This window comes from Fusarium phalaenopsidis (genome assembly GCF_050370095.1).
Source record: "Fusarium phalaenopsidis strain FUZ10S chromosome Unknown contig_32296, whole genome shotgun sequence".
In the NCBI taxonomy this organism is placed as follows: domain Eukaryota; kingdom Fungi; phylum Ascomycota; class Sordariomycetes; order Hypocreales; family Nectriaceae; genus Fusarium; species Fusarium phalaenopsidis.
In genome coordinates, this window is record NW_028145408.1 from 1,884,096 (window position 1) to 1,911,451 (window position 27,356).

A 27,356-nucleotide genomic window follows, 5' to 3' on the forward strand; every position below is an offset into this window, starting at 1 on the left:
GAAGCCAAATACAAAGGAAATAGAGATTAGGAAAAAATCAGACGTAATACATACGTCTCGACTCAACAGCAACACAACACCCAACTCCTGCCCCGACGCTTTGCTTTTTGGCTCAAAGGTATGTGCACCAGCACATACAAGCTGTCCTTTTGATTTCTTCACCAGAGTGTGGATCATCCAAGATCATAGTGAAGGGGAATCTAGTCTAGGCATCATGGGCATTAACTCATGGTCTCATAACGATATTTGCTAGTCCGCCTCAAAAGGCGACCGATTCAGTCTTTCCTCAGTACCTCGATGAGGAGCTTGAGAATCCCATCGTGCCAGCTCGGTTGATGAGTGGCTCACGTGGGCGAGAATCACGACCACGGGACTGATCCAAAGGCTGCGTCATCTCCCGACGGAGAGAACGAATGGGCAAAGGAGGGACGGGAGGAGCACGACTTGAAGGCTGCTGCATTCCAGCAGTAGATCGGCTCCGCGGGCGGCTGCCGGCGGGCATAGAGGAAGACGACGATGACGCAGGGATACGAGGCTGGTTGATGAGGCCAGAGCCACTGCGGCTGTTGCTGTAGGTCATCATGGCAGGTTGACCACCGGTAGCGAGGCTGATGAGTGGACCACCTGTTGGAGCCTTGACACCGTGGCCCTTGCCTTCTCTCTCCCTCTCTCTCCAACCCTGTGGCTCGGGAAAGTTGACAAGGGGCTGGCCGATTGGTGGAGGGGGAATCTTCTCTCGCTTGGCATCCGCCGTCGTAGGCCTCGTGTTAGGGGCGCGGACGGACCGGCTGCGATAGCGCATCGACTGTTCCTTCGACCGGGTCTCCGTCTTGGTTTCCTGGGGAATTGTAGGCGAAGTAACACCTCCATTCAGTAGCGAAGGCCCCTGAGTAAAGGCGGAGTTGGTGTTGGTGGTAGGAGGGCTGTTGACAGGCGCTCGCTCCGCAATCTTACGCTTCTCCTCGTAGCCTTGGCCCAGCAACCCAGCAGGGGAGAACTCCTCGCCTTGAGGCAACTGTGGTGCTGTGCGGGAACGATGCAGAGATTTGGTCTTGGTCAAGACGTTGCGCTTCTGAGTTACCCTGCGTTCGAGCTCGGTCTTAGACTCGTGCTTGTGTTCATGCTTGTCCTGCTCTTTGGGTTTTTCATCAAGAAAGTCCTTCCCGAACTCTTCTAAGGGCTTGTCGAAGCGATCCATATCAAGGAGTGGTTGGAAGGCGCCAATGGTATAAGGGGTTTCATCCACAGAGACCTTCAGACGATGACCCCCCTTCGTGACGGTGCTTGTCGATTTCATGGTGCTTGTAGGGGATGTCGTCGGGTCAGAGTTGAGTGAGATTTGGGGCGCCTTGTCCGTTTTGAAGTCAACTTTCTTGTTGACAAGGTACCAGCTTCGCCAGCCTTGCACATGCTCGTGGAACCGCTTAGCAAGTTTGCCATCCTCGGCGCAGAAGAAATGAACAAAGTTCTCGCCGTTGGGGAAAACAAAGGTTTTCTGCTGACTCTTAACAGCATAGCAGTAACGTCGGGGCGCTTTAAGATGACGCCGAACCTCGCTCTCTCGAGGGGTGTAGATATCAAAGTCAGACAAGTGGCATAGAACAGTGCTGTCCTTGTCCGAGGGTTTAGAATCGGGCTTCTTTGACGAGTACATCTGGCCTGACTCCAGCAGAGTGATAAACCGCTTATTCCACTTCCCTGGTCGTGATGAATGGTACATCTGGAAAGTGAAGCCCGGTGGAGGAGTTGGCGTACGAGGAACCGAGTTGATATCGAGGTCGGCATCGGAGCTCCCAGAGATGTCATTGGTGACAACAAGCAGCGAGTTTTGCTGGTCGCGGTCCCATGAATTCATGACATCACGAATGCGTTCATAGCGACGGAGGCGGCGCTCCAACCCGAGCTCGACATAGCACTCGATTATCACGCTCTCCTTGGGGTTGATATCGTGGGTAGTGAGATTGGCGGTCGAGTAGAGAATCTCCATAGGCGAGGTATCGGGAGTGACTGGAAGGTTGATGACGGACGAAAGGCATCGTACACACACGCGCTGGACGAGTCATGAAATTAGCACCACTTGGGATTGCGGCTTATAGGGGAATGAGACTCACTCTTTCGCCTCCATTGCTGGCAGATGTAGGCGCATCGATGCCTGGCACAATGCCCTTGCCACCTTGCTCTATAAAGCTCATCTTGTCTGGAGATGAAGATTCCTCGAGGCTGTTGGAGCGACTGAAGTCGATGGAGAAGATAGTTGGTGCCCTCGGGCTTGGCGTGCCGGCTTGGCTCGTAGTAGCATTCGATCGCCTGCCGCGAGACAAGAAAGGAAGCCTGTCGAGGAAAAAGAACCTGGTGAACTTTGGCGATGGAGTCGCAAGCTGTACGTGGATGCGAGCGAGGTCACGTTTCCTCTGCTCAGCGAGAATGCGATCAGTTTCCGCTTCTAGACGAGCAACCTCGTCAGCCCAGAGTTCTGCTTCTTGCTCTTCCTGACGATGACGGTCGACTTCCTCGCGCTCGAGCTGTGCGGCACGCTCTGCAGTTTCAGTGTTTATGCGAAGCGCAAGAAGGTTGCGACTCTTGAAGCGAGCGATGTCACTTGCCGATGGGACGGTACGAAGAATAGGCGACGATGCTAGAGGCGATTTTGGCGCGGGCGATCTTGAGGCGGGAGAGTTTGACGGTGTTTTTCTTGGTTGATCCCAATCTCGAGTGCGACGGCGACCACGGCTCGGGCTTCGAGTAGGAGTTTGAGGACGGCTGTGACTGTGAGTTGGCCAGGGGAGTTGCGCAGAAGAAGAAACCGGACGAGACAACGGGAAGTTTGGTGATTTAGGCGTCAGGGTGAACAGGGGGCTGGACAGGGGACTTGGGAGGGGCGGGATGGCGGGCGAGGGGCCCCTTGGACGTCCAGACGCTAAATTTAAATTGCTGGATGCGCTGGCAAAACTGAGAACCGATGGAGATGGTCGAGGAGAGCGCGCTGGAGACCGACACAACGATGGCGCCGGTGATGACGAGCCTTGGCGACGCGCCGTGGCTCCATTTCCCACGGCGCCCACCGCAGCTCGTGGAGCCAAACCGCCAATAACCCCTGTTACACTCTCCGCCAGGCCCTTGAAGAGCGCTACTCCACGAGCGCCAGCTGAAACAGAGGAAACGGGAGGCGGCGCCGGCTGTGCCTGAACCTGAACCTTGGGCGACAGCAGAGGACGCCCACGCATAAAAGTCACAGAGGCTACGCTCTTGGACCGACGCCGACCAACCGGCCGTCCTAACAGAGTCGGCGTGTCCAGGCGGGGATAGCAATCTCCCTGAGCCAGATGGCTCCCCTCTGAAGGTGGTCCGCTATACACGTCAAACGCTCGGTGCCTTAACGACGAGGCACTCTTCCCCCGGAGACTCCGTAATCGCGACATTTTGGGAATGGGTGGCTTCACGGCATCATGCGGTTGATCCCAGGCGTCTTCGAATTGCAGCGGGGCCACCGCCGCCATGGTTGTCGTCGACGACGCCATTTGGATGCGGGCCGTCCTCGTCTGTCGCCACTAAAGAATTGGTTCCTGCAGTGGACGTCGGACCCTGGATGGGATGGCGGGCGCTTCTGCAGCCCTATCGTAGTCCCCGAAAGGCCCTTAGGTGCAAGGTTGTCAGATCGATCCGCTGTCGGTCGACAATAGATTGGGCGACAGCTCGAATATCGCTTGCGATCGTCGGCAGGGGTTCTCGTATTTGTTTCTATCCCGTATTCTTCCCCACAGAACCGTTGGAAAGTCAATTGACAGCTAAACTAATTAAGTCGAGGAAGACGGTGTCGTTTTCTCAAGATGGTACGAATTGGTCTAGCAAAGGCAGGTAGATCGGGCGGGAGGATCGGTCCCCCAGGGCGGGAAAGGGAGAAGGGCGGCAATCTCGGCAAGGGCTCAACGGTGATGAAGCATTTCGACATTTGAAGCTGATGAGACGTGAATATTGAAAGTGATGGAAGAAGAAAAGGGTTTGCTAAACCTCTGGGGTAGCAAGTGTCAGTTGGCGAGAAAGCAAAAGGAAAGAAAGAAGGGAGGCGCCTTCCCAGATAACAGAAGCAAATATCAAGAGGCAGGTTCAACGCTCACTCAACGTTCCCCTCCACCGCGTAAATGGAGGCTTCCAATCTCTCCCTCGCAAAGTCTCAAAAAACGAAGGCCATGTAATGCCACCAGCGAGAGATGGTATGTGCTGCGCTGAACGTCCAAACCGTCTGGCATGGAGCCAGATTCACGTCCCCCGCCCTGAAAAGCCGAAGCATCAAGTCCCGCCCTCTTAGGCCTCGAGAATCCATTCCAGTCTCAGTCAACGCTTGACGGGAAACACAATGAAGACAAGTCTACCAATTTGTTGGATGGCTGGGGCTGGACAGAGGTAACGATTGCACAACCCAGAAGATCGCGGAGGGTTGAGCCGAAAGAAGAGACATGTATTGCATACGATTAGGTACATCTGCAGGTTAAACTGCCACTTATTTCGCTGACTATAGGCTTGAGGATCAAACCTCAGACTTCCAAGCATCACAGAGACTACTACATGACCAGTTCCGTCAACTTAGTTGCTACCTTCAGCGGCCTCTTCCTAATAAAACGAGACCCAGAGACGCAAGTTCGAGATTCGCTCTTATACATGCCACGAGGTATGGTGCGGGTGCCAATGCGAGACAAGACTCCCTTTTCTCCAGTACGACTCAAGCTCGAGGAAAGCATGTACCTCAAACATCAGTTCCAAGACATCAGCCCGCCAAGCGTTCCCCAATCGGCTTCAACGGCATGCGCCCTTACTTGCGAAACGCGCGAACCTCGCGCCGCCACCAGCCCTTGAAGTCGCACGCCGAAACATCGATCCCCAAATCCCGCAGCGCCTTTGTGCTCAAGTGACAGTCGTATGGGCGCTGGACACTGGCATTTGGATCATTCCCCTCGGCGTTGGGCTTGATACCCTCCGTCGACAAGCCCATAATTTCTCCGAACAGCTGGACAATCTCATACTTTGTCATGCGATCTTCGCTCGTAAATTGGAGGATATAGGGGAGGCCAGCTCTATCACCAGGTGCGGTGTCGAGATACTTGACCGAGATGTCTAGTGTGTAGTGTCAGCAGGCCTCTATCACCAGTCATGAATGAGTTGAGGAGATACCCCGGCCAACGATGCGCCATCTGGCTCGAAACATTATGACTAGATGTAGAGTAAAACATACCGTGGCAGACCCGTCCAATGTCTTCGGTATTGGTGGGATACCGGATGGCCCAATGATCCATTTTGACCTCAATCCCTTGTGTCTGAGCCTTCCACAAGGCATCCATCAGAACGTTGACGGCACTCTCAGCTGGCGTTTCAGCATTGCCGTACAAGACGGGGACTCGGAGCACGACCCCCAAGCCCTCCTTGCCAGCCTTTGCGAACGTCTCTAGCACGGCACGCTCGCCATCCAGCTTTGTCTGGCCGTAGAGGTTGGTCGGCCGCGGCTCGGCGTCGGCTTCATACGGGGCATCTCCTGGAACGCCAGGGAAGACGTAGTCGGTTGAGATGTAAATGACAAAGATGTCTCTGTCAGCGGCCAGCTGAGCGAGGGACTTGCTCGCCGCCACATTGAGGGCTCTTGCAGCCTCTGGGTCTTTGTCGACCTTGTCTGGGAATCGCTGAGCAGCGCCTTGTCGTTCTCAGTCAGTCGTAGTAGGACATGGTCAGGACGGCGTTGGCTTACAGTGAACGATGACCTGTGGTCTAGTGAAGGCACAATGTTAGCTTTACAAGGTCAGATTAACAAAACAACGGGTGTTCGAACTTGGTCTCATCAAGAAGGCTTGCTACTTCAGATTCATTGCTGAGATCAACCTTGAGGGTGCTGATTCCATCTGCGCGAGAATAGCCTGTTCCCTTGACATTCCAGCCCCGCAGCCCAAACGAAGCCGAAACTTCGCGACCCAGGAGGCCAGTGGCACCGGTGACGAGGACGGTTCGCCCAGCCATTGCGATTTGTGGTGAATTCGAGAGATTTTGCACAAGCTCGATGAGTGTAATGGTGAGAATAGAGGTGAGAGCTGAGGCGTCATACCTCAAGGTGGGGGTTGGAATATCGCGAAGTGAGGGGCAGGTTGGACGTCAAAGTGACATGAGCCCTGTTGACCGCAACAAGGAAAGTTGGCGTGCCAATCACAACTCAAATATTGCAGTATTTTAGAATACATTAGAATGTATATAGAACATTTATGATTATAAAGCCATAGATGTATCATAACGGTTAGAGGACACCAGCTATCATTTCGTGCAATGTTTGGTTTCTTTGTTAATCGTCATTATCACTACTTTACAGCTAAAGGTCAAATAATTTAAATATTCTAGAATCTACTCTATAAGCTCAACCCAAAAACAAATCTAGAAACGATCATGATTGGCACGCGGCCCAAAGCCATACCTCGACGACTCGGTCTCGCTGTCGTCTCTCAGATGTGTCGCCGGCACCCTCTCGCCGTACTGCACAGCTACTTCGGACGTCTTAAGGATACCATTGTACGTCATGATCTCTTCCTCCGAGTTTGTCGGCGAGTGTGACCGGATCTCGGATCGGCCCTTGATATCCTTGAGTGGGAACGGTCCTGCGAGACTGCTCCGAACACCCGTACCACCACGTGATCGCTTCGCTGTCCCCGTCGTCGTCGACCGTCCGTAGCCGTCTCGTGTTGACGAGTACTTGTTTCCGGAAGACTTGAGTGCTGAGAAGAACTTGGGGAACCACTGAAGGAAGAGAGGTCGCAGAGCCGGTGCCGAGGCCGTGATGATGGCCAAGTTGGTCTCAACGGCAGAGTAGGTGAATCGAATATCGTAGCTCCAATCCAGATCGGGGTCCGTGAAGTCGGTAAAGTAGGCCGTCTCGATGAGCCAGGACATACGGAGGATACTCATGATGGTAACACTTGAGGAGTCAGCAGGCAATCACTCTCGCTCAGGTCTTTTTACTTACGCTCCTCCGAGGACAAACACTCCAATGATTGCCGCCCGCACCTTGAGAGGCAGCTTCAACCCCAAAAATATCCAAAACGGCAGAATAAGAACCAGCACATCGGTCAGGATGGTAAGACTCGACGTGGCAATGTAAAAGGCATTCTGGTTAATGCACATGCCATCTGGCCTGATACTCTCCTCCTTCGCGCGGTCCCAAAAGTAGCTGACAGGCGTACACTGGAAGACGCAGGCGAGGAACATCGCAACCATCTGGAAGAGGTTGAAGACGAGGAGGCTGATGATGCAGAGACGGACCTCGCGCTTTTGACCGCCGAGACGCATGAGGAAGAGGAGGACCGATGTTTTTACCAAGGCGAGGATCGGGTTATAGAGGATCTGAATTGTAAAGGCCCATTTCTGGCCGAGGACAAAGTCTTGGGTCAGGGGGATGTCTTTCTTATGGATGCCGATGTAGTTGAGGCGCATCGAGTAGTAGGAACAGATTGTTTCGGCAATGGATAGGGCCTAGGCTTGTTAGTTTGTAGATGTGATAGATAAAGCATATATCATACCATTGCCATAGTAATAAGCAAGTCATCTAAGACTAGTCAGTATACTTTCGAAAAGGGAGACCGTTTCAACTTACCCCAGCTGTATTGCTTCGTCGAGAAGCGCCCATATATACGAAGAACCCAGACGCAAAAGGCCATTATGGGAAAGAAGAACAAGATGAAGTACCCAATCTGCTGAAGCCGCGAATAAGGATACCCATCGTCAATCACCTCGGAGCCATCTGTGGCTCTCTTGTGCAGCTCTCCGACGAGCCTCTGCACAGCTCCAACATCCATCGAGGTTGAGAACCAGCTCAAGAAAGCTTAACGATATTTGACAAGGCTAACACGCCGAAAGAGTCAAGAGAAAAGAGAGTTCAGAAAGAGGGAATGGATCATTTTGATCTCCGCTCAGGGTGTTAGATCTACCTATATGCCGTACATGTCTCAAGCTAGACCTTCAGGAGAAACGAGAAAAAGAGGAGCCAGCGTACCACCATGCTCGCACCACGCTTCAGACATATTTTCCTGCAGAAGGCGGCTGAAGCCCGTTCGTCGATGGATCCTCCCCCCGTACAAAGAACGAATCGGAAGCGGTCCCTTGCTGTGGAAGAGAGAGGGCTGTATGGAAGTGCGAGAAGGAACATGAGAGCACGCATACACCGGGGCCGTGGTCCAAGTGGCGAACGAGTAATGGGCTGAATCTCACGCCCCACGGAAGTAGATAGGTTGTCCCCTGCGTCATGGGATCAACTGCGTGTTTCAGTCGTCGAGGTTGGATGTTGAATCCACAGATGGACGTCCAAGACTTGACGAGTGTAGTCGATAGACGAGTCTATAGTGGGTTATCGCTGCAAGAGAGCATTCGATAGAGCATTTCATGTCGATCATTGAGCTAATTCGCTAAAGCAACGCGGAATATCCTACATGATTCTCCAGAAGCTATCCAGTGGTGTAACCATGATGGTTTCTTGTCGTGATCCGACGTCTGACTACGACTTGACAAATCGCTCCTCGAAACCACTCGTCGACTAGAACCAACTCTGAGTCCATCCTATAGCGACATATCATTATATCCTTGCTAGTAAAAATCAGGGTCGGCGATCCTTTGGTGCCCGTTGGCGGAGATGCAAGGAGCGGTTCCCACTTTGCGAGTAAGTCAGATGTTTCCATCGGCAATGACTTCCTTTTTCCCCATCTCGTTAATCTAGGAAACTTGTTTTTTGATTGCGAAAAAAGAAACATGATCTTCAAGGCGGTCCATCTAATCAATCAGAGTTCAAGTTCGAGATATGGCAACTCAACTCAACGTTAAACTTCAATACCAACATTTACGATATCAAAATCACCAAACCCGAAAACAACTACCGAAACCTCCTACTCGAGTCATTTCTCAATTTGCTCATAAGTCAGGGGCAGAAAATCATCGCTTCCCCCACTTCCTGGTCTGTTACAGAAGGCTGACTCTGCAGGCCGCATCGATCTATGGGAGATCCTAGCTCCCCTCTCTGCATCCGCCAACAAGCCTCTTCCTTGCAGTTCATCCCGGCATATCAAAGGGCTGGAATTCAAACCGTCTAAGTCCTAGTGAGGGTCTCGATTGATCTCCATCCAAGGATCAAGCCTTGGTAATTTCTTCGCCTGCAGCGGCTTCAGACAAAATGTCGCGATGCTTTGGTCGCGTGAGCTATCACTCAGGAATATACTCAACCAGATTCATTACCTCATTCAGAATACCACACGCCACGGCTGGCTTCTAGAAACAAAACTGTGCATTAGTTCCTGTTGTCAGTTCATCTGTCAACTCGAGTGGCGTTGCATCCAAGTCATGCTCCCTCACAGCCCGCCTCCGCTAGCCAGCCTCGAAGCGATGAAACATCACCAGCTCATATCAGTGGAGCTCACTTTTGTTCAGCTCATCCAACCCGCCCCTACATCGATCGACAATCGACAATCTTCAGCCTCTTTGAAGGGGTCTTTCGAGCGCCGCAATTCATCCACGAACTACGTCTCAGCAATGCAGCCAAGGCTTACTCCCCCCTTGAACATCTTGGCGAACTAAAGCCTCTGTTCCTAGAAAATCATCAGATCCATCCGGTGTTCTCGGTCCCGCTCCTTCGTGCTAGTGGCATCCAGTTCGAGTCTGTTGGTTGTGTTGTCGGGGAATCCTCCGCCCACAACCCGGACCCTTCTCGTTCATGCCTCTAGGCCCAGAGCCAACAGAGTTCCACTCTCCATGGTTCCCAACTATAGCATGCCTTGTCTCTGCTCCTGAAATATCTCCAACCTCGGCCCATGGCGTGGTTCCTGGTGCTAGTTGGCAGCTCCATCGCACCCACAGCTCGTCATGCCTTCTCGATGTTTCCCTCGAGTTGTGGCGTTTATAGAAGGGCCACGGATTCCGCCTCTATCTGGCTAGTCTTGAGCTTCTAGACCTCTCTCGTCAGTCGTTTGTCTCTCTTGGTCATCATGTCTGCCATGCGGTTCTTTACCTTGGCGGCGCTCATTAGCGCATCCTTTGCTCAGACTATCAAAGTTGGTGGCAAGGACATACGTGAGTCTTGATGGATTACATACTGAAACTGAGCTAACAGAATCTAGCCGTCGACAAATCGGCTATTTCCCCAGCCAGTGAGGCCGTCTCCAGGAGTTCGTCCAAGGCCAAGGCCCCTCTCTTCGTTGATGAGTCTACACAACTCACCGATAGGGTCCTCAACAACCTCACCTCCCTTGGGCTCTCTCACATTGAATTGTTCGAGTTTGACAATGACAAGGAAGAGACTATCCACAGACGGAGTCTCTTTGGTCAGTGCAAGACGGCCCCTGGAGACGACTACTTCCCCAGCGATACGCTCTGGGCAGTATTTGACTACCTCCTCGGCGATGCCCTTCAAAAGACAGTCCCGTATGCTTCAGTCTGCTACGAGGAGTCTGAATTTGGCAACTACAACAAGGCCAAGTGCGATTATCTCATGAACAACTGGTTCAACAACTCCTACGTTCCAACTGAGGATCCTACTGCTGTCAACGCCGTCTTGTACCAGGGCCAGTCCTGTCTCCCCCCTTCTCTGTTTGCATCTGCCAAGTCTTGCACTGTCGGTGGCTACCCCCTGTACACTATCGATGCTACAAATGTTGCGCACATCCAGCTCGCCATTAACCTGGCCCGCAGTCTGAATCTTCGTCTCGTCATCAAGAACACTGGCCACGACTTTGGTGCCAAGTCTACCGGTTACGGCGCCTTGTCCATCTGGACTCATAACCTCAAGTCTATTGAAGTCTATGAGGACTACGAGGAGGGCGACTACAAGGGCCCTGCCGTCAAGGCCGGAGCTGGTGTCCAGGCCTACGAGGTCTATGAGGCTGCTAAGGAGCATGGTGTCACTGTCATCGGTGGAGAAGGCCAGACCGTTGGTGTCATGGGAGGCTTCATCCAGGGCGGTGGCCATGGCCCTCTCTCTGGAATCCACGGCATGGCTGCCGACTCTGTCCTCTCCTTCGAGGTGGTCACTGCTGATGGACGCCTCGTCACCGCCAGCGAGAGCTGCAACCCTGACCTCTTCTGGGCCATCCGTGGAGGAGGCGGTGGTACTTTTGGTGTCGTGACCTCTGCTGTTGTCAAGGCTCACCCCAAGGTCGCTGTTGCCACCTTGACCTTTGCCTTTGCCTCTGGTGTCAATGGTCTCACTGACGAAGTGTTCTGGAAGGGTGTCAAGGCATTTTGGGACCGCTTCCCCGAGTACGCTAAGGACAACGGCAACTACGAGTACTTCCTCATCACCAAGACCGAGACTGGCTACAGCTTCTCCATGCAGCCCTGGTTCGCTCCCAAGTTTACCGTGGAGAAGCTCAAGAAGCTTGTGGCCCCTCTGTTTGCCGACTTGAAGGAGCTTGGCATCAGCATCAAGCCCAAGTACGCCGAGTATGACGACTTCTACCCTGCTTGGCAGGCCTCGTTCCCTCTTGAGGGTTGGGGTAACCCAGCCATCCGCCAGGGAAGCCGTCTGTTCCCCGAAGAGAACTGGGCCAACGAGACCATCATCAGCAAGACCTTTGATGCCGTCAAGGGCAGTATCGAGGACTATGGTTGGTTCATCGCCTTCAACTTGTACGCCGGCCACGAAGGTTACCCTGACACGGCTGTCAACCCAGGCTGGCGAACAGCTCTCGTCCACGGAATCGGTGCCGTCTTCTGGGATGTGACCGCCGACGAGGAGACCAAGAAGAACATTTCCGATAGCCTGACCAACGACTACATCCAGCGGTGGCGAGATGTGACTCCTGGTGGCCACGCGTACTGCTCCGAGAGTGATTACATCGAGCCCGACTTCCAGCACTCGTTCTGGGGCAGCAACTGGGAGCGTCTGGTTGAGATCAAGGAGAAGTGGGATCCATATGATGTCTTTTATGCCACCAACGGCGTTGGCTCGGACAAGTGGGAGCTCCAGGACAAGATCTTTGGCAACTTGCCCAACCAAAATAGCAAGCTTTGCCGAGTGTAAAAGGGGTTATGTATTTGTAACTATTCAGACCCTTTGGTCAATCAATGTATTATATTAACCCTTGAAACTCATTTGCACCACTTTCTACTTGACTAATCCTCTAATCTCAGTTCCAGCCTTCATCTTTATTGAAGATAGTTTGACATTCCTGGCAGTGAAGCATTCCTTGTCGCGATTGAATAGGGGCTCGGGGAATAACGATATATCATGCTCCCCCAAATTTTTTGTCCGTATTCGCTTCAATAACTGTTTACGAGAAAGTGAGCCGGGTATTGGTAACCTTGTAAGTTTCTTTGAGAATACGAGTTTGACGAAGAGTCCCCCTAGGCTACGGAGTATTATCAGTTAATTGGCGTCATCGTTTAAGCATAGGCATGCACTTTACTGCCAACGCATTCAGTGGTGGGTGTTTGAGACATGACATTTTCTTTGTAGAATTAGCCACTCACTCTTCAATCCATGATTGCTTGAACAGATGATACCATGTTGCCTAGCCTTCAAGTTGATAGGAGCTCCAACCTGGTCACTCTGAGGGGCTAAGAGATACTTCGATTATCACTAAGTCTTGCCTTGAGGGTAAGTACTCATCCTAGTATTCTAATGAATAAGATCCTTCTTGCCATCTATATGATTTAATTATCCTAATGATAGGGCTAAGGTATGAAGCGGAGCTCGTTACCAACTGGAGATGAGCTGGACCCCTTCTCCTACAGAGCAGGATTCATCAGGGCCAGGCAATAACATTAACACACCAGAGAATAGTGGGAACTCTGTTCAAGATGAGCCGTAGCATTAAATGACACAGAAGAATAATTAGCAAGATAAAAAGCAATATACAAAGGCCGTTGCTATGTCAAAAACGTGGCCCTGTTCTCACATATTCAGTGTCTAGGGTAACCATCCCCGATAACCTTATCGTCCAGGCTCCACCCAATTTTCTACACCTTGACCAGCCTCCAACGTCACAACCTCTACCTCTCCATCCTCCAACTTCCCATCACAATGCCGCCCAAGCGCATGACAGCGAACCCCGTCAAGCCGGCGCGTTATCGCGCCGGTAAGCCTACGGGCGTGGAATCCGACTCCGACTCCGACTCCGATGCCAGCGAATCTGAAGCGCCCGCCGAGCCCGCGCTCCCTCCGCCACCGAAAGCGACCAGCGCCGGAAAGATCTCGAGCAACTTGGGCAAGGTCGACCTGAACGCGCGCCGGAAGGAGGCAGAAGCCGCTGAAGAACGGCGACTCGCCAAGGAAAAGGCTGAGCGATTGGCCGCCGAGGAAGGCTTCGTGACGGAAGAGGAGGAAGAGAGCGAGGAAGAGGAGGAGGACGACGATGAAGAGGAGAGCGAATCCGAGGAGGAGAGTAGCGAAGATGAAGCCCCGCGACGGTTAATGATCCGACCAAAGTTCATCCCCAAGAGCCAGCGAGGAAACGTAAAAGACCCCGCCCAACAAGAGGAAGAAGCTCGCCAGGCAGAAGAGGAAGCCCGCAAGAAGGCCGCCGACGAGCTCGTCGAGGAGCAGATTAAAAAGGACCTTGCCGCGCGCGCAGCGGGCAAGAAGCACTGGGATGACGACGAGAACGAGGATTCGGACGTGGACACGACCGACGGGCTGGACCCTGAGGCCGAGGAGGCTGCCTGGCGCGTCCGCGAGCTCAAGCGCCTCAAGCGCGCGCGCGCTGCCATCGAGGAGCGCGAGAAGGAGCTTGCAGAGGTGGAGCGACGGCGCAACCTGACTGAGGAAGAGCGGCAGGCTGAGGATGAGGCTTTCTTGGCTAAGCAGCAAGAAGAGAAGGAAGGCAAGGGCAAGATGTCGTACATGCAGCGGTACTTCCACAAGGGCGCCTTCTTCCAAGATGAGATGAAGGCTGCTGGCCTGGATAAGCGAGACATCATGGGCAGTCGGATTCAGGACGATGTGCGGAACCGTGAGGCGCTGCCAGAGTATCTGCAGCGTCGTGACATGGCCAAGCTCGGTCGCAAGGGCGGTACCAAGTACAAGGACATGCGCACCGAGGATACAGGTCGCTGGGGCGATATTGATGGTGGTCGGAGGAGAGGAGGAGGGGGCAAGTTTGATGAGGATGAGCGATTCCGCCCAGATGATGATCGTTTCCGACCCGATGAGCGGAGTGCAGGAGGCGCAAATGCTATTCCCCTCGGCTCGCGCGACGATCAGAGGAAGGGTGATCGACGAGACAGAGATGTTGGTTATCGGGATCGGAGAGATAGGGACTCGTATCGTTCAAGGGACGATAGTCGAAGGAGATCACGATCGCGATCACGGTCACCGCGTCGTGATAGGGATGAACACCGCAGTCGCCGGAAGCGCAGTACATCGCGCGACGACGACCGGTACGAGAGTGACAAGAGACGCAGAGTGGATGCCAGGTAGGCCTTGGCCTGGTCTTGATATAACATTAATAATACCCAACACGGCCATTCATCGTTCCATGACCCCCCTTCTTTTTACGTGGCTCGTTACATTACATACAGTCAGATGTGGCTTCTATCTTTATATCCTCACAATCTCAACGCGAGCTCGGTTGAATATTTGATGGCCAGTCATCTCTTCGCTGCCACCATCGGGCACTGTGGGAGGATGCAGTGTCATGCGTGCGTATGTGCCAGCGCCTCGACGCTTAGAGAGGTAACCTGGGTTGATTAGAAGGACACTTTCAACGACCTAGATATCAGTTAGCATCATGTGAGCTCAAGAGAAGCAAGTCAAGAGCGTACCTTTGCGAAAGGAGGTAGCAAGCTGGGAACCATCATGACATCTGGTCGCACATTGACCATCTCGCCCAGCTCGAGATAGCTCACATCCAACACTGCGCCAGTGGCAATACCCTCCTCTGTGCCTGTCTTGGGAAGCCTAGAGCGATCTGTAGGTGGGAATAGGGGGAAGTAATGCCGCTGCTCAACCAAGTAGCGACAAAGGCGTCCCATCAAGTCACCGCCCGGTTGGGGGCCGCCACGAGAGACCACCTCCTCAGAGCGTAGCTGGGAGAGGATATCTTGTGATGAGACACCAAGCACAAGCTCGTTTATTGACAGCGTCATGGGGTTCGTGACGATACGAACTGCCTTGGGTAGGCCGAGCTCTTTCTTAGGGATTGAGTCTTGTGGCCACGAGACATGCTTTGCTAGCACATCTCGTACAGAGGGAACGAGAATGATGGTGATTGCAGGGTTTGAGGAGACGAGGCGGTTGAAAGCAGGCGAGACGAGGTACTTGAAGACAGTCGTCATGGTAGCAGTGTCAGGGTCAAAGCTGGCCTCCTCAGGGAGGTCAAAGTCACCCGTCGCGACAAGGGGGTGGTCGACGTCGAGGAATGGGCCAGTGAGGACGAGCGCATCCGCATAAGTGTCGGTCGCTTGAGTGCACAGGGCGTGAAGAGGCTCAAAGTCGAGGTTATCATCTGCCGTGTATGGACCAGACGCGAACAATACGTTCAGGGGCGTAGGCTCTGAATCCTCTTCCATGGCATCGGGTCCACCACGGAGTCGCTCGCGATGCCCCTCAAGTGCGGAGGGTAGAGAGGCAGCGTTGGGGAGTAGAGGGATATCGAGAATCTCCTTGACGACGAATTCAGTCCCAGAGGCATTGGTGCCTCGAAGAGCCGCGATCTGGCCAGGGAAGAAGCACCAGCTGCGGACGTGATCCATCTTTAGGGGCACTCTGAGACCCATTCCAGCTCGTCTCGACATTTCAAACACCAACGACGCAGCATTGAGTTTTCCCTCAGTCGAATCTGACGCAATTCGGCCAACAGCAACAACTTCGGTGATGCTCTGAGCTGCGGCGCTGCCAAAAGCTGCCTCATCAAGGCCATGGTGTTCCTGGATAAGCGCCATGAAGCTGTCGATCCGGTCGTCAAGAATCTCGCTCGTTTCTGAAATCTTCATCACCAATGGCTTATATCCGAGCTTCTTCTGGTCGGAGCCGGCGGTGAGCTTTACGCGCGGCTCGGAGAAGGGCGCAATTGGTGGTTTGGCTGCGGCGAGGCGGTCGTTGAGGATCTCGACAACTTCTCCGGGGTTCGCTCGATCGTTGAAAGACGTAGGTCTTTTGAATGTTAGCAATAGGCGTAGAAAAACTGTCAAAGAGGAAAACATACGGGAGTCCATTCATAGACTTCAGCTGTTCGCTCATACCTGTGGCTGGCGAGCTCGTCAACCCCTTGGGAGTCTCCATCTTCCTCTTGAATGCACTCCCAGTCGCAAGCGTCCTGCTCAACTTGCCCCCCGACCCTGGCGTACTCGGCACCAATCCATCCAACATCCCAAACACATCACCACCCTTTGCACCACCCCTTGGTGTAGCGGCGACCTTCCTCTCCGTCTTGACGTGCACCTGTCGTTGTGTCTTTTCGAGCTCATCTTGGATGCTATGCTTGAGATTGCGCAGCCCCTCGAGTGTCACGATCTGAGCGTCGGTATCAAGCTTGATGCAGTACGACTCCCACTTGAAGAAGAGATCCTCGGGGCAAAGGCTGTGGAGACGCATGATGGATTGGAGCTCGCTGAGAACATCGGGCTCAAGCGGCTTATTGGGGGAGAAGCGGTCTTGGAGGTCTGCGTCGGCCATGGTGGGCGACGGGAAAGCAATGGAGGCGATAGGGAACAATGATTGATTGCTTTCCGCTCTTATCACAAATTCGAGTGTGTGTTTGAGAGTTGAGGAGAAGGCCGGTCGTTATGGTGATGGTGGTTGGAGGGGCTTAATTTGGACGCGAGTAGACGCGTCTCAGAATCCAACCGCGTTAAGTGAGTGGGGACCAAACACAGTCCTCACATACAGTGTGGACACGGTACTAGCTGTGTACCTCTACAGGCGTTGACATATACCAGACAATAGAGGTATAGAGTATCACTTCGGGCAATGGAGATGTGCAAAAGGCAATGATATTTCATACAAATCATCAATTATGCCCTTGAAAGGCTACTAAGCTACTACAGAGGTATCATTTCCACAGGCAAATGCCGTTGCCTTGATCCATAAAAGAGTCCATCCAGCGCCATCTATGTATGTAAGTACTATCATATCCTTGTGTCTTTAAACACGCAATTCTGTGCTGTTGATGCCCTCCATGTACCTGTTCAACAAAGCTCTATCATGCTGTAAAACTCCTTTCATAAAACCATAATAGGCTATTCCTTAGCCTCCTTGACAGTGACTCTTTGCTCCATGCCCCATTCGGCGCCCACATCATCAGAGCCGTTATAGCCAAAAGCCAGGGCACCATCTCGGGGAGGGGAGCTGGGCATGATACCATCGGTGCTGAGGAAGTTGCCAAACTCTACTATCATGTTCTGGGTTACTTCCATGTTCGGCAGGCTGGAGAAGTCGAATTGGCTGTTATCCAAGTCGAAAGATGGCTCCGAGAGCAACTGCGTGATGGTACGGCACGTGGGGGTATCAAAGAGGTTGTCAACGTTCAGCCGCGGGCTTCGCCTAAGGCCCGCGGAACGAGGAGTCTTAGTAGGTGTCTTCTGAAGTAGTGCCTGCTGACTAGGAGACATCATTCCCCTCACAGATCTAATAGATCGTGAGACGCTGCGGGTGATGGGTCGGTGGTTTGGTGTAGGACGTGTAGGAGTCTTGAAGGGAGTGGTTTGCGCCTCAGATTTGGACTTGGGCGGAGGGGTAGACGGCCGAGCAGGGCTATGGAACAGGGCCTCCAGGGCATCTTGTTCACTTTGTTTCTCGCCACGAGCCTCCACGGCTACATTCTCCTTTTCCACAGCCAGTTCCTTGTCTTGACGAGACTCTGTCACCTTGACAACGTTGGCGTTAATCTCTCCAAGAGTCTTCAGGGTGGGATCCTTCTGTGGAGAGGAGAACAGCAAACGCCGGGTGTTGCCAAGGTCGTCATCAATGTCCATTTCGATGGGGCTGTTAGCTGTCCCAAGTCCTCGGGAACTTCTGGAATGGGTTGACCCCGGGTTCGATCGGTTCCTGTCGTGGTTTGGCAGCCCGTCGAGGGTAGGCAGGGTGAGATTGTTGCCCATTAGCACATCGCCTCTCTGTTCCTTGGTGGGAAGGATAGAGCCAGACTTCTTGGGCGAAGATGGTTCGACAGGGCCGACAGGATCTGTAACTGGATAGGCCTCAGAAGTCGGGTTGGGATGAGAAATACTCTTTGTGCGAGCCCTCTTGGCCCGGGAGGAGTTGGAGTTGGAGTTGGGGTTGGTGCTAGAGCCACGCTTCCGTCGGCCTTGGCCCAAGGGCCCGAAGGCGTTGTCCCATTTATCCTGAGGGCGGTGGATTCGGTATTTGCCTATCCAGATACCACAGGGGTTGCAGAGAAGCTGTTCTGTCCAAGCATCTCGAACGTCTTTCAGGCCCAGGGACTTCTTGACGAGCCGGTATGCCAGAGGAACGTTTTGCTCGTCTCGCTTTGTAATCTCAATCGCCGTGATCTGTCCAGGCTTGTCCGTGTATTCGACATACTGGGGCACTCCCTCGTGTTCCTGCACCCAGATCTTGCGCCAAGTTGGTGTTTCAATGGCACCGCAGTTGGCACAGAAAGGAGGCATCTCTCCATTTAGAATAGCCATTTCCAGCTTCTGTTTGATCGCGTGCTTCTTCACCATGTTCTTCTTGTACTTGTAGGGCGGCGATGATGGTATCGCAGGGAGAGCATCGCTTTGTGGGAAAGATGCCCCGGGGAGTGGAGGCAAGGCCAAATGCTCGAGAGATTCGGCTGGGCCAATAGGGTCGCTGGCAGGAACTGGTAGATGCAGAGCTATAGAGTTTGATCGACGAAGACATGTTGGAATCTCGGTCGATGCTCTAATGGGCTCGGCAAGATGAGACTCGGAGAGCGTTGACGGTCTAACGGGCTCACTAGCAGGAACTGAGGGCAATGGCAAGATGCCGGCGGATTGCGATCGGTTCAGCTGTCGAGACGAGCGAGGTTGGGGCTTGACTGGGTTAGAGACTGGCTTTCGAGGAGGTAGAGTTCCTTGAGGAATCTGATTAGTCTCAGTTGAAGGCATGGGCTGAAGGCCTGAGGTCGCTCGCACTAATTGAAGGAGGGGCTCATCCAACCCATCGCAGGGCTGGGTTTGGGGCTCAACCTGAGGTTGAGGAACTTCTGCTGCACAAGGAGCTCGGACAGGACCTGGGCTTGCCATCTTCTCAGGGGCGTCTGTGGTGGGAGGAGGAGTTGGTGGTGAGCGGCGCTGAGGTCGCCCTTGGGGGAGATTTCGGGCTGTTTGAGGTTGAACATGGCTCTTTCGGGGTATAGGTAGGGGCAGGGAAGGCTCCAAATGAGGAGGCCCAACTGGACCAGAGGTGGGATGGGGTGTGTTGTAGTTCTGGATATGGACGAGATCCTGGCCGTCTGGGCCGTCTATCCTGAAGACCTGGGTTGGGATGCCTGTGCGGTCTACACTTTCTATCACTCGTGGGACTTGGGGTCGTCCTTGAATCCGACTCTCCTTGACCGGCTGGAGAATGGGTTCATCAAATAGATCATCGATGTCGTCCGTAAAAGTTGAATCTAGCACGGGTGCGGGCATCGGAGGGAGAATAGGACTCGACATGGGCGGGCTGGATTGCATGAATGATGCGTTTCGAGGAACTGGAGGAGATGAGCGGATATCCTGCGGGCTATCTTCCGAGTAGGCTGGCGTTTCGATCGCTGATTCAGGGGAGCGGCCGTCCTCCTGGCTTGGAGATAGGGCGCGGGCAGGCCTCGGGGGAATTTGATTGCTCAGGTTGGCCGTCAGCTCTTGTCGCATGGATGACTCCCGCCGAGGCTTGGGCCCTTTTGGGCCACCTCGAGGCATGTTTAATGGGCCGCCCTCAGGCACGGGTGTGGGAGCTCGAGGAACTTCCTGTAGGTGGTTGCCAGACACGGCTTCATTGCTTGGACCAACGGGGCGGAAGTTTCGGAGCGAACTGGCAGTACTGGCAGTAACACGCAGAGAATCGGGTCCAGAGGTGAATGGATTCGGTGGTGCCTTTTCAACTTTGGTTGTCTTGACCGGCTTTGTTGTCTTGATCTCCTTGGCCTGGTTTGTCTGGTTTGTCTCCTTGGTCGCGTTCGTCGCCGTCTTGGTCTTCTTCTTGGCGGGGCCGCTATCCTCGCCCTCGGTCCCGTCCTCATATCCCGAAGTGTTTCCTTCAGCTGGCTTTTTCCGTGGTCGACCACGGGGACGCCCTGTCGGCGCCCTTTTGCGTGAACTTCTGCTAGATGGTCTTGACGTAGGTTGGTTCGGGGCTGTTGCCGGGTCGACGGGTGTTGGGGCTACCCGCTGGACTTCAGGGGCTGGAGGTCCTTGGGAAAGGGCTGGCGATGCCACTCGGGAGACATGTGCTGAGTGACCAATCTGAGGGTTGGATTGAATGAACGAGTTCCATTCAGCAGCGCCTGCGGGTGTCATGAGAGTCTCTGTAGGCCGCGCAAGCTGCATGTCCTGGGTGGGCTCAGGCTTTTGAACCCTGGGGCAGACGGTAAATCTCAACTTGACCTCTAGGATCTCGGGATTACCTCCTCCAAAGACAGCGAGGAGGTTCTTGGTGACACGCCCTGTGACCATCTTGGGTGGTTGGGCAGCCCAATCACCACGCATCGTATCCAATGCCCATGATAGCATGCCTTGCCCCACAAGTGGTGTGTCTGGTTCCGAGTAGTCGAGAGAGTAGACGGTAAAATCGGTGTTGGTCTCGTTGCCTTGGCTGGCAAGCTCGGGGCTGCACTCGGTGACCGCCAGCAGGCACGCGCGCAAGTCGACGATGCCAATCGAGTTCTTGTCGTCGAGGGGAACCGTCTGTACATGGAGGGTCTGGGATGACCGGGCCAGGCAGTTAACCTTGGCCTCCTTGTCGAAGGTGTAATGAACCTTGACTGTAGGGCAGTGTTAGCCATGTATGCAGCAAGATAAGGTCATCATCGGGAGGCATACGGGCCATGGGCCTCACTTGGACACCCGACTCATCGACTTCGTTATTTCGCTGCATCGTCTGACCGTTGTTGGGATTCCAGTCGCCTGGGGTGGCAAAAGGCATGGGTGACGCCATGGCGGTCAGTCCCCAGGAGGGGAAAAGGTCAGAGATAAGCCGACGTGGTGTCTCAATCACTCGAGGCGAAGTGACGGTTCAGAATCCTCGAGATCTCGTCGACGGGAAGGTTGTGCGAGTGATTGAGACGAAAAGGGTTGACGGGGAGAAGGGTGGATATGTGGAGCTAGAGCGAGGCGAGGTTTAATGTTTGAGCTCGTTGGCCGGGATGTGATATCAAATTCGGGAGGCGGGCGTCATTCTCGTGACGCGCCTCGTCCGCCAAAAGTCGCGTCGTGAGGGTGGAACCTCTTTAAGCTGCAGATCTGAGGGGAGACGTGCACGCTGGCTGGACAACGAGAAGGAGGGGGAAAAAAGAGGAGAAAGAAATTGAGGAGGGGGAGGTGGACAAGGAAGAGATTAAGTATCAAACCAGAGGTGAATCGTCAATCAACAACGCGGACACGCAAAGGAAGGAAGGTGGTGATGTCGCGTTGTGATGCAGGTTGTAGAGGCGTCGACGGGTATTGTAGCTGTTGGCCCTGACCTTGGCAGGCAGTGGATTGGATGCTCAAGTTGGAGGGCGGCCGTGTCACTCGAGTGGTTGAGAGACCCCTGTGGGTTCTGATTTAGTGGTTGCAGCGCCAGTGACGTGAGTTAGCGCGCACCCACCTGAGCGAGACGCGCCGACAAGGGAAGGTGGGACCGGGGACCGGAAGATAAGACCCACTATTCCCGAGAGGCACGGCGCCGGAGAGACAGTCTCGGCCCCGCCTTGAGTTTTGCGGTCCTTGGCTCCGAGCTGTCAAGCTCTGGAAACCTTCGTTTAGTTCGCTTCCTTCGGATGCGTAGTCAGCTCACCGGCCAGGCACCGGAAGCTGCTTTCTCACGTGCTTCGAGTTCGCTCTCGTTTTGACGTCGTGTTTCGTGGCTTGGTTCCCGCAGCTTTGTCTCCGTCGAGCTTGCGCAAGAGCTAGAGAGGTACGTATCTTGTTCAACTCCCTTACCGCACCTTTTTCGCAGGTCCTTTCGCTTTGGCCAACCCAGCAGCTGGCGGCTCCCTTTCGATGACGGAAAACTGGACCAGAGATGAGAGGGAAAATGGCAGACCTGAGAGGGGGCAAGGAAGGCGAAGATGTCTAGTCTTTCTTCTCAAGGCCTCTCCGGGGCGGGGCCTTGTCCCTTTTATATTCTCGTCTGTTGCCCGAGGCCATCTCCCCTTCGCACCCCATCTCCCGGATGCCTACAGACGCCATGTGGGAAGATGATGAGTCGATGAGGTTTCCCCTCGACTTTATCTCCACTTTCTCAACGTCTTGTTCCTTACCTCCTGCTGGTAGCCGTGCTTATCATCTCTTAACTCCGCCTGTTTGGCTAGGAGGGCTTGGTGTTTTGTTTTGGCCTATGCACCACCGCCCATCCAACCCTCCATTACGCGCTGATAGGCCCCTCCTTGTTTGTTACCCTCCTGTCGTCGGCTTATTTAGATGAGGCTTTTCGACCATCGTTTGATCTCTCATCAAACGGAATCTTGGTGGTTTATCGCAACCCCACACCCCTCATCTCATTCGCCACTATTCCCCCCATTCCATTTTCACCATTCACGACAATACCCATGATGCTTCATCAGCCCCATTAACGAGTTTCAAGTCCATCAACGAATTGAATGCACCATCATCAGAAAGTCATCACATTTCATCTATCGACACACGCACTACGCCAGGATCGTCGGGTAGTGACTTCTATTTTTACAAATTATCCAATATTCTTACAATTTGCTTCCAGGCGTGGACTCATCTGCCAGCCACCTGGCCTTGCCGCGGGCGTCCACATCGGTCTTGCGGGCGATGATCTCCTTGACCACCTCCGAGATACCCTGGCGACCCCGGCGAGATGCGATGATGATATTGGCCAGCTCCTCCTGGCTGTAGCTGCCGTCAGATAGAACCTTGCGAATCTCCTTCTCGGTGGGGACTCCGAGACTCTGGTGAGGGTATTCCGAGTATGTCCGATCGGTGAACAGCTCGATGTCGCTCTTCGGGTCAAACTCAAAGAAGGGCTTGGTCACGTTGTCCTTGGTAGCAATGTCCTCCAGGGACTCGGGCGACCACTTGGGCGTCTCCTTGCGGATGAGCAGAGCCGTCACACCCTCGGTGAAGTCAGGGTGCTGCATGAACTTGGACGAGATCTGATGCTCCTTCTTGAAAGTCTCGGCGATATCCCACTCGCCACCGACGCGCATCTGGCGGAGGGCCACGTGCACGGCGGTGGGTGACCGCTTGTGCAGAGTCTTGATCTGCTTCTGCGCCCACTCCTCAGTCGCACCCCGCTCGGACTCCAAGGCAGCAATGATGTCGCTGATAGTGTTCTTGTTGAAGCACCTGTCAATGGCCCGACGAATCTCGCCGCTCAGGGCCATGGGCTGGTCATAGGGAAGGCCGGTGCAGAACTCCTCCAGGGTCTCGTTGATGAGGGCCAGTCGTGCGGGCAGGTCGTCGCTGTCTCGGAACCGGAGCTCAGCCAGGCGAGCCTCCAGGTCGGGCAGGCTGGTGGAGTGGAGGTAGTGGGTGGCAATGCCCGAGTAGAAGACATTGGGACCAGTGAGTCGGTCACTGGTCAGCGCCAGGTAGGTTCCGACAGATCCGTTCATTCGGGGGAGGAAGAAGGAAGCGCCAACATCGGGGAAGAAGCCGATGGTGGTCTCGGGCATGGCAAAGACAGTCTTCTCGGTCGCAATCCGGAATGGAGCATGGGCGCTGAGACCAACACCACCACCCATAGTGATACCGTCCATGAAGGCAATGTAGGGCTTCTGATATGTCGCAATGTAGTGGTCGAGCTTGTATTCGAGTGCAAAGTACTCGGCCGACTTCTTCCATCCGTCCTCTTGCTGGTTCAAGTGGGCGAGGGCAGCGACATCACCTCCAGCGCACAGAGACTTTTCACCAGCACCCTTCATGACGACAACGTTGGCCAGGTCGGACTTTTCCCACTCCACCAGCCTGGGAACGATCTTGCGAATCATGGAAGCATTGAGAGAGTTGAGCTTCTTGGGTCGGTTGAGCATGACGGTGCGCAGACCATACTTGCTCTCGAAAACAACATCGTTGGGTTCATCGTCGCGCAGCTCCTTGATCGAGGTCGCCTCGGTAGACAGCTGCACCAATCCAATTAGAAGACTGAACCTCCAATAACGTCATTGAAGCCTGTATCTCACCTGTCGAGCTCCGAGAGAGGAACTCAAGACCTTTGCTTGCTGAACCATGTTGAAACCACTTCTTGTTGAGCTTCGATAGCTTGCAGCATTGACAGCCACACCAGCTCGGACAGCAAAAGTTCGGAAGGACATCACAAAGATATTAGCGATGCGCACATGCGATCGACATGCGCATCGAGAGGAGGAGGGGGTATTAGAGGCTGTGGTAGTGTCCTCGGTCCGCGGCAATGCTTTTCAACCTCCGCATCAGAACCCCAAAATTGAGTCCGAGGGTAGCAGCGTCTTTCCGCTTTCTGCAGTGGAGGCTTGGCCGCCCAGTCAAGGAACTGTTGTCACCTGACCAGTGAGAAGCCGGAGGGGAGCTCCACTGTCGCGACCAATCAGGTGCGCTCCACCCCAATCATCGACTTTTTGAGCTCTGTGGGCTTCAGCCTTGCGCGCCGCATTCAACATCACCGACAATCATCCATACGGACAGCCTTCAAGATGTCGGACCCCAAGATTCAGTGCGTCACGTCGGTTCTAGCTCGATGGATTAATGGCTAACAAGATGATAGGGAGCTTCTCACCAAGCCGCGCTCAGAACTCACGTATGTGCTACGGCCCATCCTCGACACTCGCTGCCCAGCCCCGCGACGAGACGACAATTGCTAACGTATGACCCCTCACAGAGAGTACGAGATTGCTCAGCTCGAGGAGCACGAGTTCTCCGCCGGCCCCCTCTCCATCCTCCAGACCGCGGTGCGCTCGCACGTCCAGGTGCTCATCTCAATCCGCAACAACCGCAAGCTCCTGGCGCGCGTCAAGGCCTTTGACCGACACTGCAACATGGTTCTCGAGAACGTGAAGGAGATGTGGACAGAGACGCCCCGGTTAGCAAACGGAAAGAAGGGTCGACCAGTGAACAAGGATCGGTTCATCAGCAAGATGTGAGTACACCTGCGGCCAGCGTTCACCCCTGGCGGTGACGATTTTTCAGGGCAAATGCTAACGTGTCCACAGGTTCCTGCGAGGCGATAGTGTTATCTTGGTGCTCCTAAGCTAATTTTCCTTTCCGTCACGATGTTTGGGGGCTGAGGATTCACTTTGAGAATGGGATGTTTTGTATGTCTTCGGGCAAGGCTCACAGGGACTCCATAGGCGTTGAAAACAAGTTGATTTACGCGTACACACTCTCCCGTTCTTCTGATTAACCTTGCAGTTTAAGCTATACTTCGCACATCTTGATACGTCCTAACTGTTTCCATTTTTTCACCTTGGCCAGACATGGCTGAATCATTCGCTCAAACCAAGGAAGAAGCTTGCCAGTCCCCAGGCACCAGGATCAGGAACCTCCTGGTATCCGCTACCTCCGATATAGACGGTCCGCCCGAGACTGGCTTGCATCCCCTTGGTCTCATCAGCTCCCTTCCTTGCCGCCTCAGCTGCCTGCTTCACATCGCCTGTCTGGCCCAGCACCTCAACGAAGGGATGCAGGGCGTCAACCAAGGTGCGGTCGCCTGGGCGAGCTGGTGTGTATCTGCCTAGCGCGTCACTGCTCTGCTTGAGGGCCTTGGCCCAGACCTCGGGAGACGCGTTGCCAGGAGCCAGACCGCGGAGGGCATGGACTAGAGCATTGAGGAAGATGGCGTAGAGGGCACCAGACGTTCCGTCCATGGTATTCTCCACCACAGTGACGATGGAGGAGAGGTCTACCACTATATCTCCGGTGAAGGGACGCTCTTCAAGATGCTTGAGGATTGCTGTAACCACGTCAGCAAGTGTTAGTCACGCTCCGAGATGTCAGACTCACATTCGGCTCCCCTCTTTAGACCGATTCCACAGTCTCCATCGCCGACGACAGTGTCATACCGAGTAACATCTGGTTCAGCGGCAATCACCTTTTCCAACGCCCTCTTCAACGCTGCCTGCGCAGAACTGGCGTCTATCTTGAGATCGCTGGGCTGAGCATCCTGGCTTGCACCGTCGTTGCCTGTTCTTGTGGCTGAGTTCTTGGCTTCCCAGGTGCGAGACTGAATAGGTGCAGACCATCCAACGACTTCACTCGGTGCGTCGAGTAGCTCAATCATGCTTGGCGCATCAAAGTCGGGGGAGACAACGTTGAGAAGAGTGATGCTGAAACCAAGACCGTTGAGACTGGTCATGTAGGTGCCGCTCAGGACTCTGACGGGACGGATATTGTGCTTTGACTCGAGCTGGCTCACAACTTCGGCCGTGATGCCACCCAGCTCAAGAACGCTCACACCGCCAAGGTTGTTTATCATGAGAACCACTTCTTTCGAGTTGACATCGACAAATGCTCGGTCCTTATCGCTGGTGTCAAGCAGTTGCTTGAGCATCTTGCTCACAAGGTCGGGAAGGTCAGCCTTTTCTCGCCCCGAGCCTGGCTCATTGTGAATACCCATTCCCAGCTCAACTTCTCCCGCTTCTAGGCTGCCTTCGCTGTCGACCTTGCGGCCAGGGACGTGAACGTGCTCTAGACTGGCACCCACACTGACAAGGTTGGATGCAGTCAGCCGGGCATACTTGGCAACCTCATCAAGCGGCTTTCCCAGAGCTGCCAGGGCGCCAGAGATCTTGTGGACCAGGACTGTGCCTGCGATACCACGCCTTCCTACCTTGCCAGCCTTTGCACGGCCAACACCAACATCATCGCCCACAACGACCATCTCGACGGCGAGACCGGCGGCCTTGGCCTTTTCGACACCCATTCCAAAGTTGAGCACATCACCAGTGTAGTTCATGACAGTGACCAGCACGCCTTTTGAGGTATCGACGCGAGAGGTGATGGCGGTGCGGATCTGCTCGGCTGAAGGGCTGGCAAAGATAGTACCTGCAACAGCCGCAGAGAGCATGCCCTGGCCGACCATGCCGGCGAATGAAGGTTCATGGCCGGAGCCTCCGCCAGAGATGATGGACACTTGAGAAGCGGCATTTGGGTCAGGTCGGCGGTAGATGATCTTGTGGTCTGAGTCTAGAGCAACGGAGGGGTTGGTGAGAGTCAGGCTGTGGAGAGCAGACGTGACGAGGTGGGTTGGATCGTTGATGAAGTGTTTGGACGACATGATTGATAGGTTGAACAATTACTTTAAAGTTTCT

General features: G+C 54.1%; 10 protein-coding genes across 10 annotated transcripts; 3 read left to right on the forward strand and 7 right to left on the reverse strand.

Annotated features, from left to right (window-relative positions):
- Window positions 1-286: 286 nt before the first annotated feature.
- Window positions 287-3,518, reverse strand: LRP88_06153 (uncharacterized protein; the record flags this gene model as incomplete). Its single annotated transcript, XM_083242693.1, has 2 exons — window positions 287-2,050; window positions 2,112-3,518. The coding sequence occupies 2 exons, from the start codon at window positions 3,516-3,518 to the stop codon at window positions 287-289; spliced, it is 3,171 nt and encodes a 1,056-aa protein (XP_083101629.1).
- Window positions 3,519-4,807: 1,289 nt separating this feature from the next.
- Window positions 4,808-6,000, reverse strand: LRP88_06154 (dTDP-4-dehydrorhamnose reductase family protein; the record flags this gene model as incomplete). The annotated part of the gene is made up of 4 exons (XM_083242694.1): window positions 4,808-5,109; window positions 5,228-5,680; window positions 5,735-5,754; window positions 5,816-6,000. 4 exons carry the CDS (start codon window positions 5,998-6,000, stop codon window positions 4,808-4,810), a joined length of 960 nt encoding a protein of 319 aa, XP_083101630.1.
- A 405-nt stretch (window positions 6,001-6,405) lies between these two features.
- LRP88_06155 (uncharacterized protein) lies at window positions 6,406-7,820 on the reverse strand (the record flags this gene model as incomplete). Its single annotated transcript, XM_083242695.1, has 5 exons — window positions 6,406-6,856; window positions 6,921-6,943; window positions 6,994-7,497; window positions 7,545-7,570; window positions 7,619-7,820. 5 exons carry the CDS (start codon window positions 7,818-7,820, stop codon window positions 6,406-6,408), a joined length of 1,206 nt encoding a protein of 401 aa, XP_083101631.1.
- A 2,172-nt stretch (window positions 7,821-9,992) lies between these two features.
- LRP88_06156 (FAD-dependent oxidoreductase) lies at window positions 9,993-12,025 on the forward strand (the record flags this gene model as incomplete). The annotated part of the gene is made up of 2 exons (XM_083242696.1): window positions 9,993-10,077; window positions 10,125-12,025. The coding sequence occupies 2 exons, from the start codon at window positions 9,993-9,995 to the stop codon at window positions 12,023-12,025; spliced, it is 1,986 nt and encodes a 661-aa protein (XP_083101632.1).
- Window positions 12,026-13,027: 1,002 nt separating this feature from the next.
- Window positions 13,028-14,422, forward strand: LRP88_06157 (splicing factor, Prp19-binding domain-containing protein; the record flags this gene model as incomplete). Its single annotated transcript, XM_083242697.1, has 1 exon — window positions 13,028-14,422. The coding sequence occupies one exon, from the start codon at window positions 13,028-13,030 to the stop codon at window positions 14,420-14,422; it is 1,395 nt and encodes a 464-aa protein (XP_083101633.1).
- Window positions 14,423-14,542: 120 nt separating this feature from the next.
- On the reverse strand, window positions 14,543-16,618 carry LRP88_06158 (DNA-directed DNA polymerase alpha subunit POL12; the record flags this gene model as incomplete). Its single annotated transcript, XM_083242698.1, has 3 exons — window positions 14,543-14,713; window positions 14,767-16,096; window positions 16,149-16,618. 3 exons carry the CDS (start codon window positions 16,616-16,618, stop codon window positions 14,543-14,545), a joined length of 1,971 nt encoding a protein of 656 aa, XP_083101634.1.
- Window positions 16,619-17,181: 563 nt separating this feature from the next.
- LRP88_06159 (uncharacterized protein) lies at window positions 17,182-21,061 on the reverse strand (the record flags this gene model as incomplete). Its single annotated transcript, XM_083242699.1, has 2 exons — window positions 17,182-20,888; window positions 20,947-21,061. 2 exons carry the CDS (start codon window positions 21,059-21,061, stop codon window positions 17,182-17,184), a joined length of 3,822 nt encoding a protein of 1,273 aa, XP_083101635.1.
- A 1,747-nt stretch (window positions 21,062-22,808) lies between these two features.
- LRP88_06160 (mitochondrial 37S ribosomal protein mS47) lies at window positions 22,809-24,305 on the reverse strand (the record flags this gene model as incomplete). Its single annotated transcript, XM_083242700.1, has 2 exons — window positions 22,809-24,197; window positions 24,258-24,305. 2 exons carry the CDS (start codon window positions 24,303-24,305, stop codon window positions 22,809-22,811), a joined length of 1,437 nt encoding a protein of 478 aa, XP_083101636.1.
- Window positions 24,306-24,743: 438 nt separating this feature from the next.
- LRP88_06161 (mRNA splicing protein SMD2) lies at window positions 24,744-25,302 on the forward strand (the record flags this gene model as incomplete). Its single annotated transcript, XM_083242701.1, has 4 exons — window positions 24,744-24,763; window positions 24,815-24,847; window positions 24,929-25,186; window positions 25,260-25,302. 4 exons carry the CDS (start codon window positions 24,744-24,746, stop codon window positions 25,300-25,302), a joined length of 354 nt encoding a protein of 117 aa, XP_083101637.1.
- A 230-nt stretch (window positions 25,303-25,532) lies between these two features.
- Window positions 25,533-27,322, reverse strand: LRP88_06162 (Dak1 domain-containing protein; the record flags this gene model as incomplete). The annotated part of the gene is made up of 2 exons (XM_083242702.1): window positions 25,533-25,999; window positions 26,050-27,322. The coding sequence occupies 2 exons, from the start codon at window positions 27,320-27,322 to the stop codon at window positions 25,533-25,535; spliced, it is 1,740 nt and encodes a 579-aa protein (XP_083101638.1).
- Window positions 27,323-27,356: the final 34 nt, after the last annotated feature.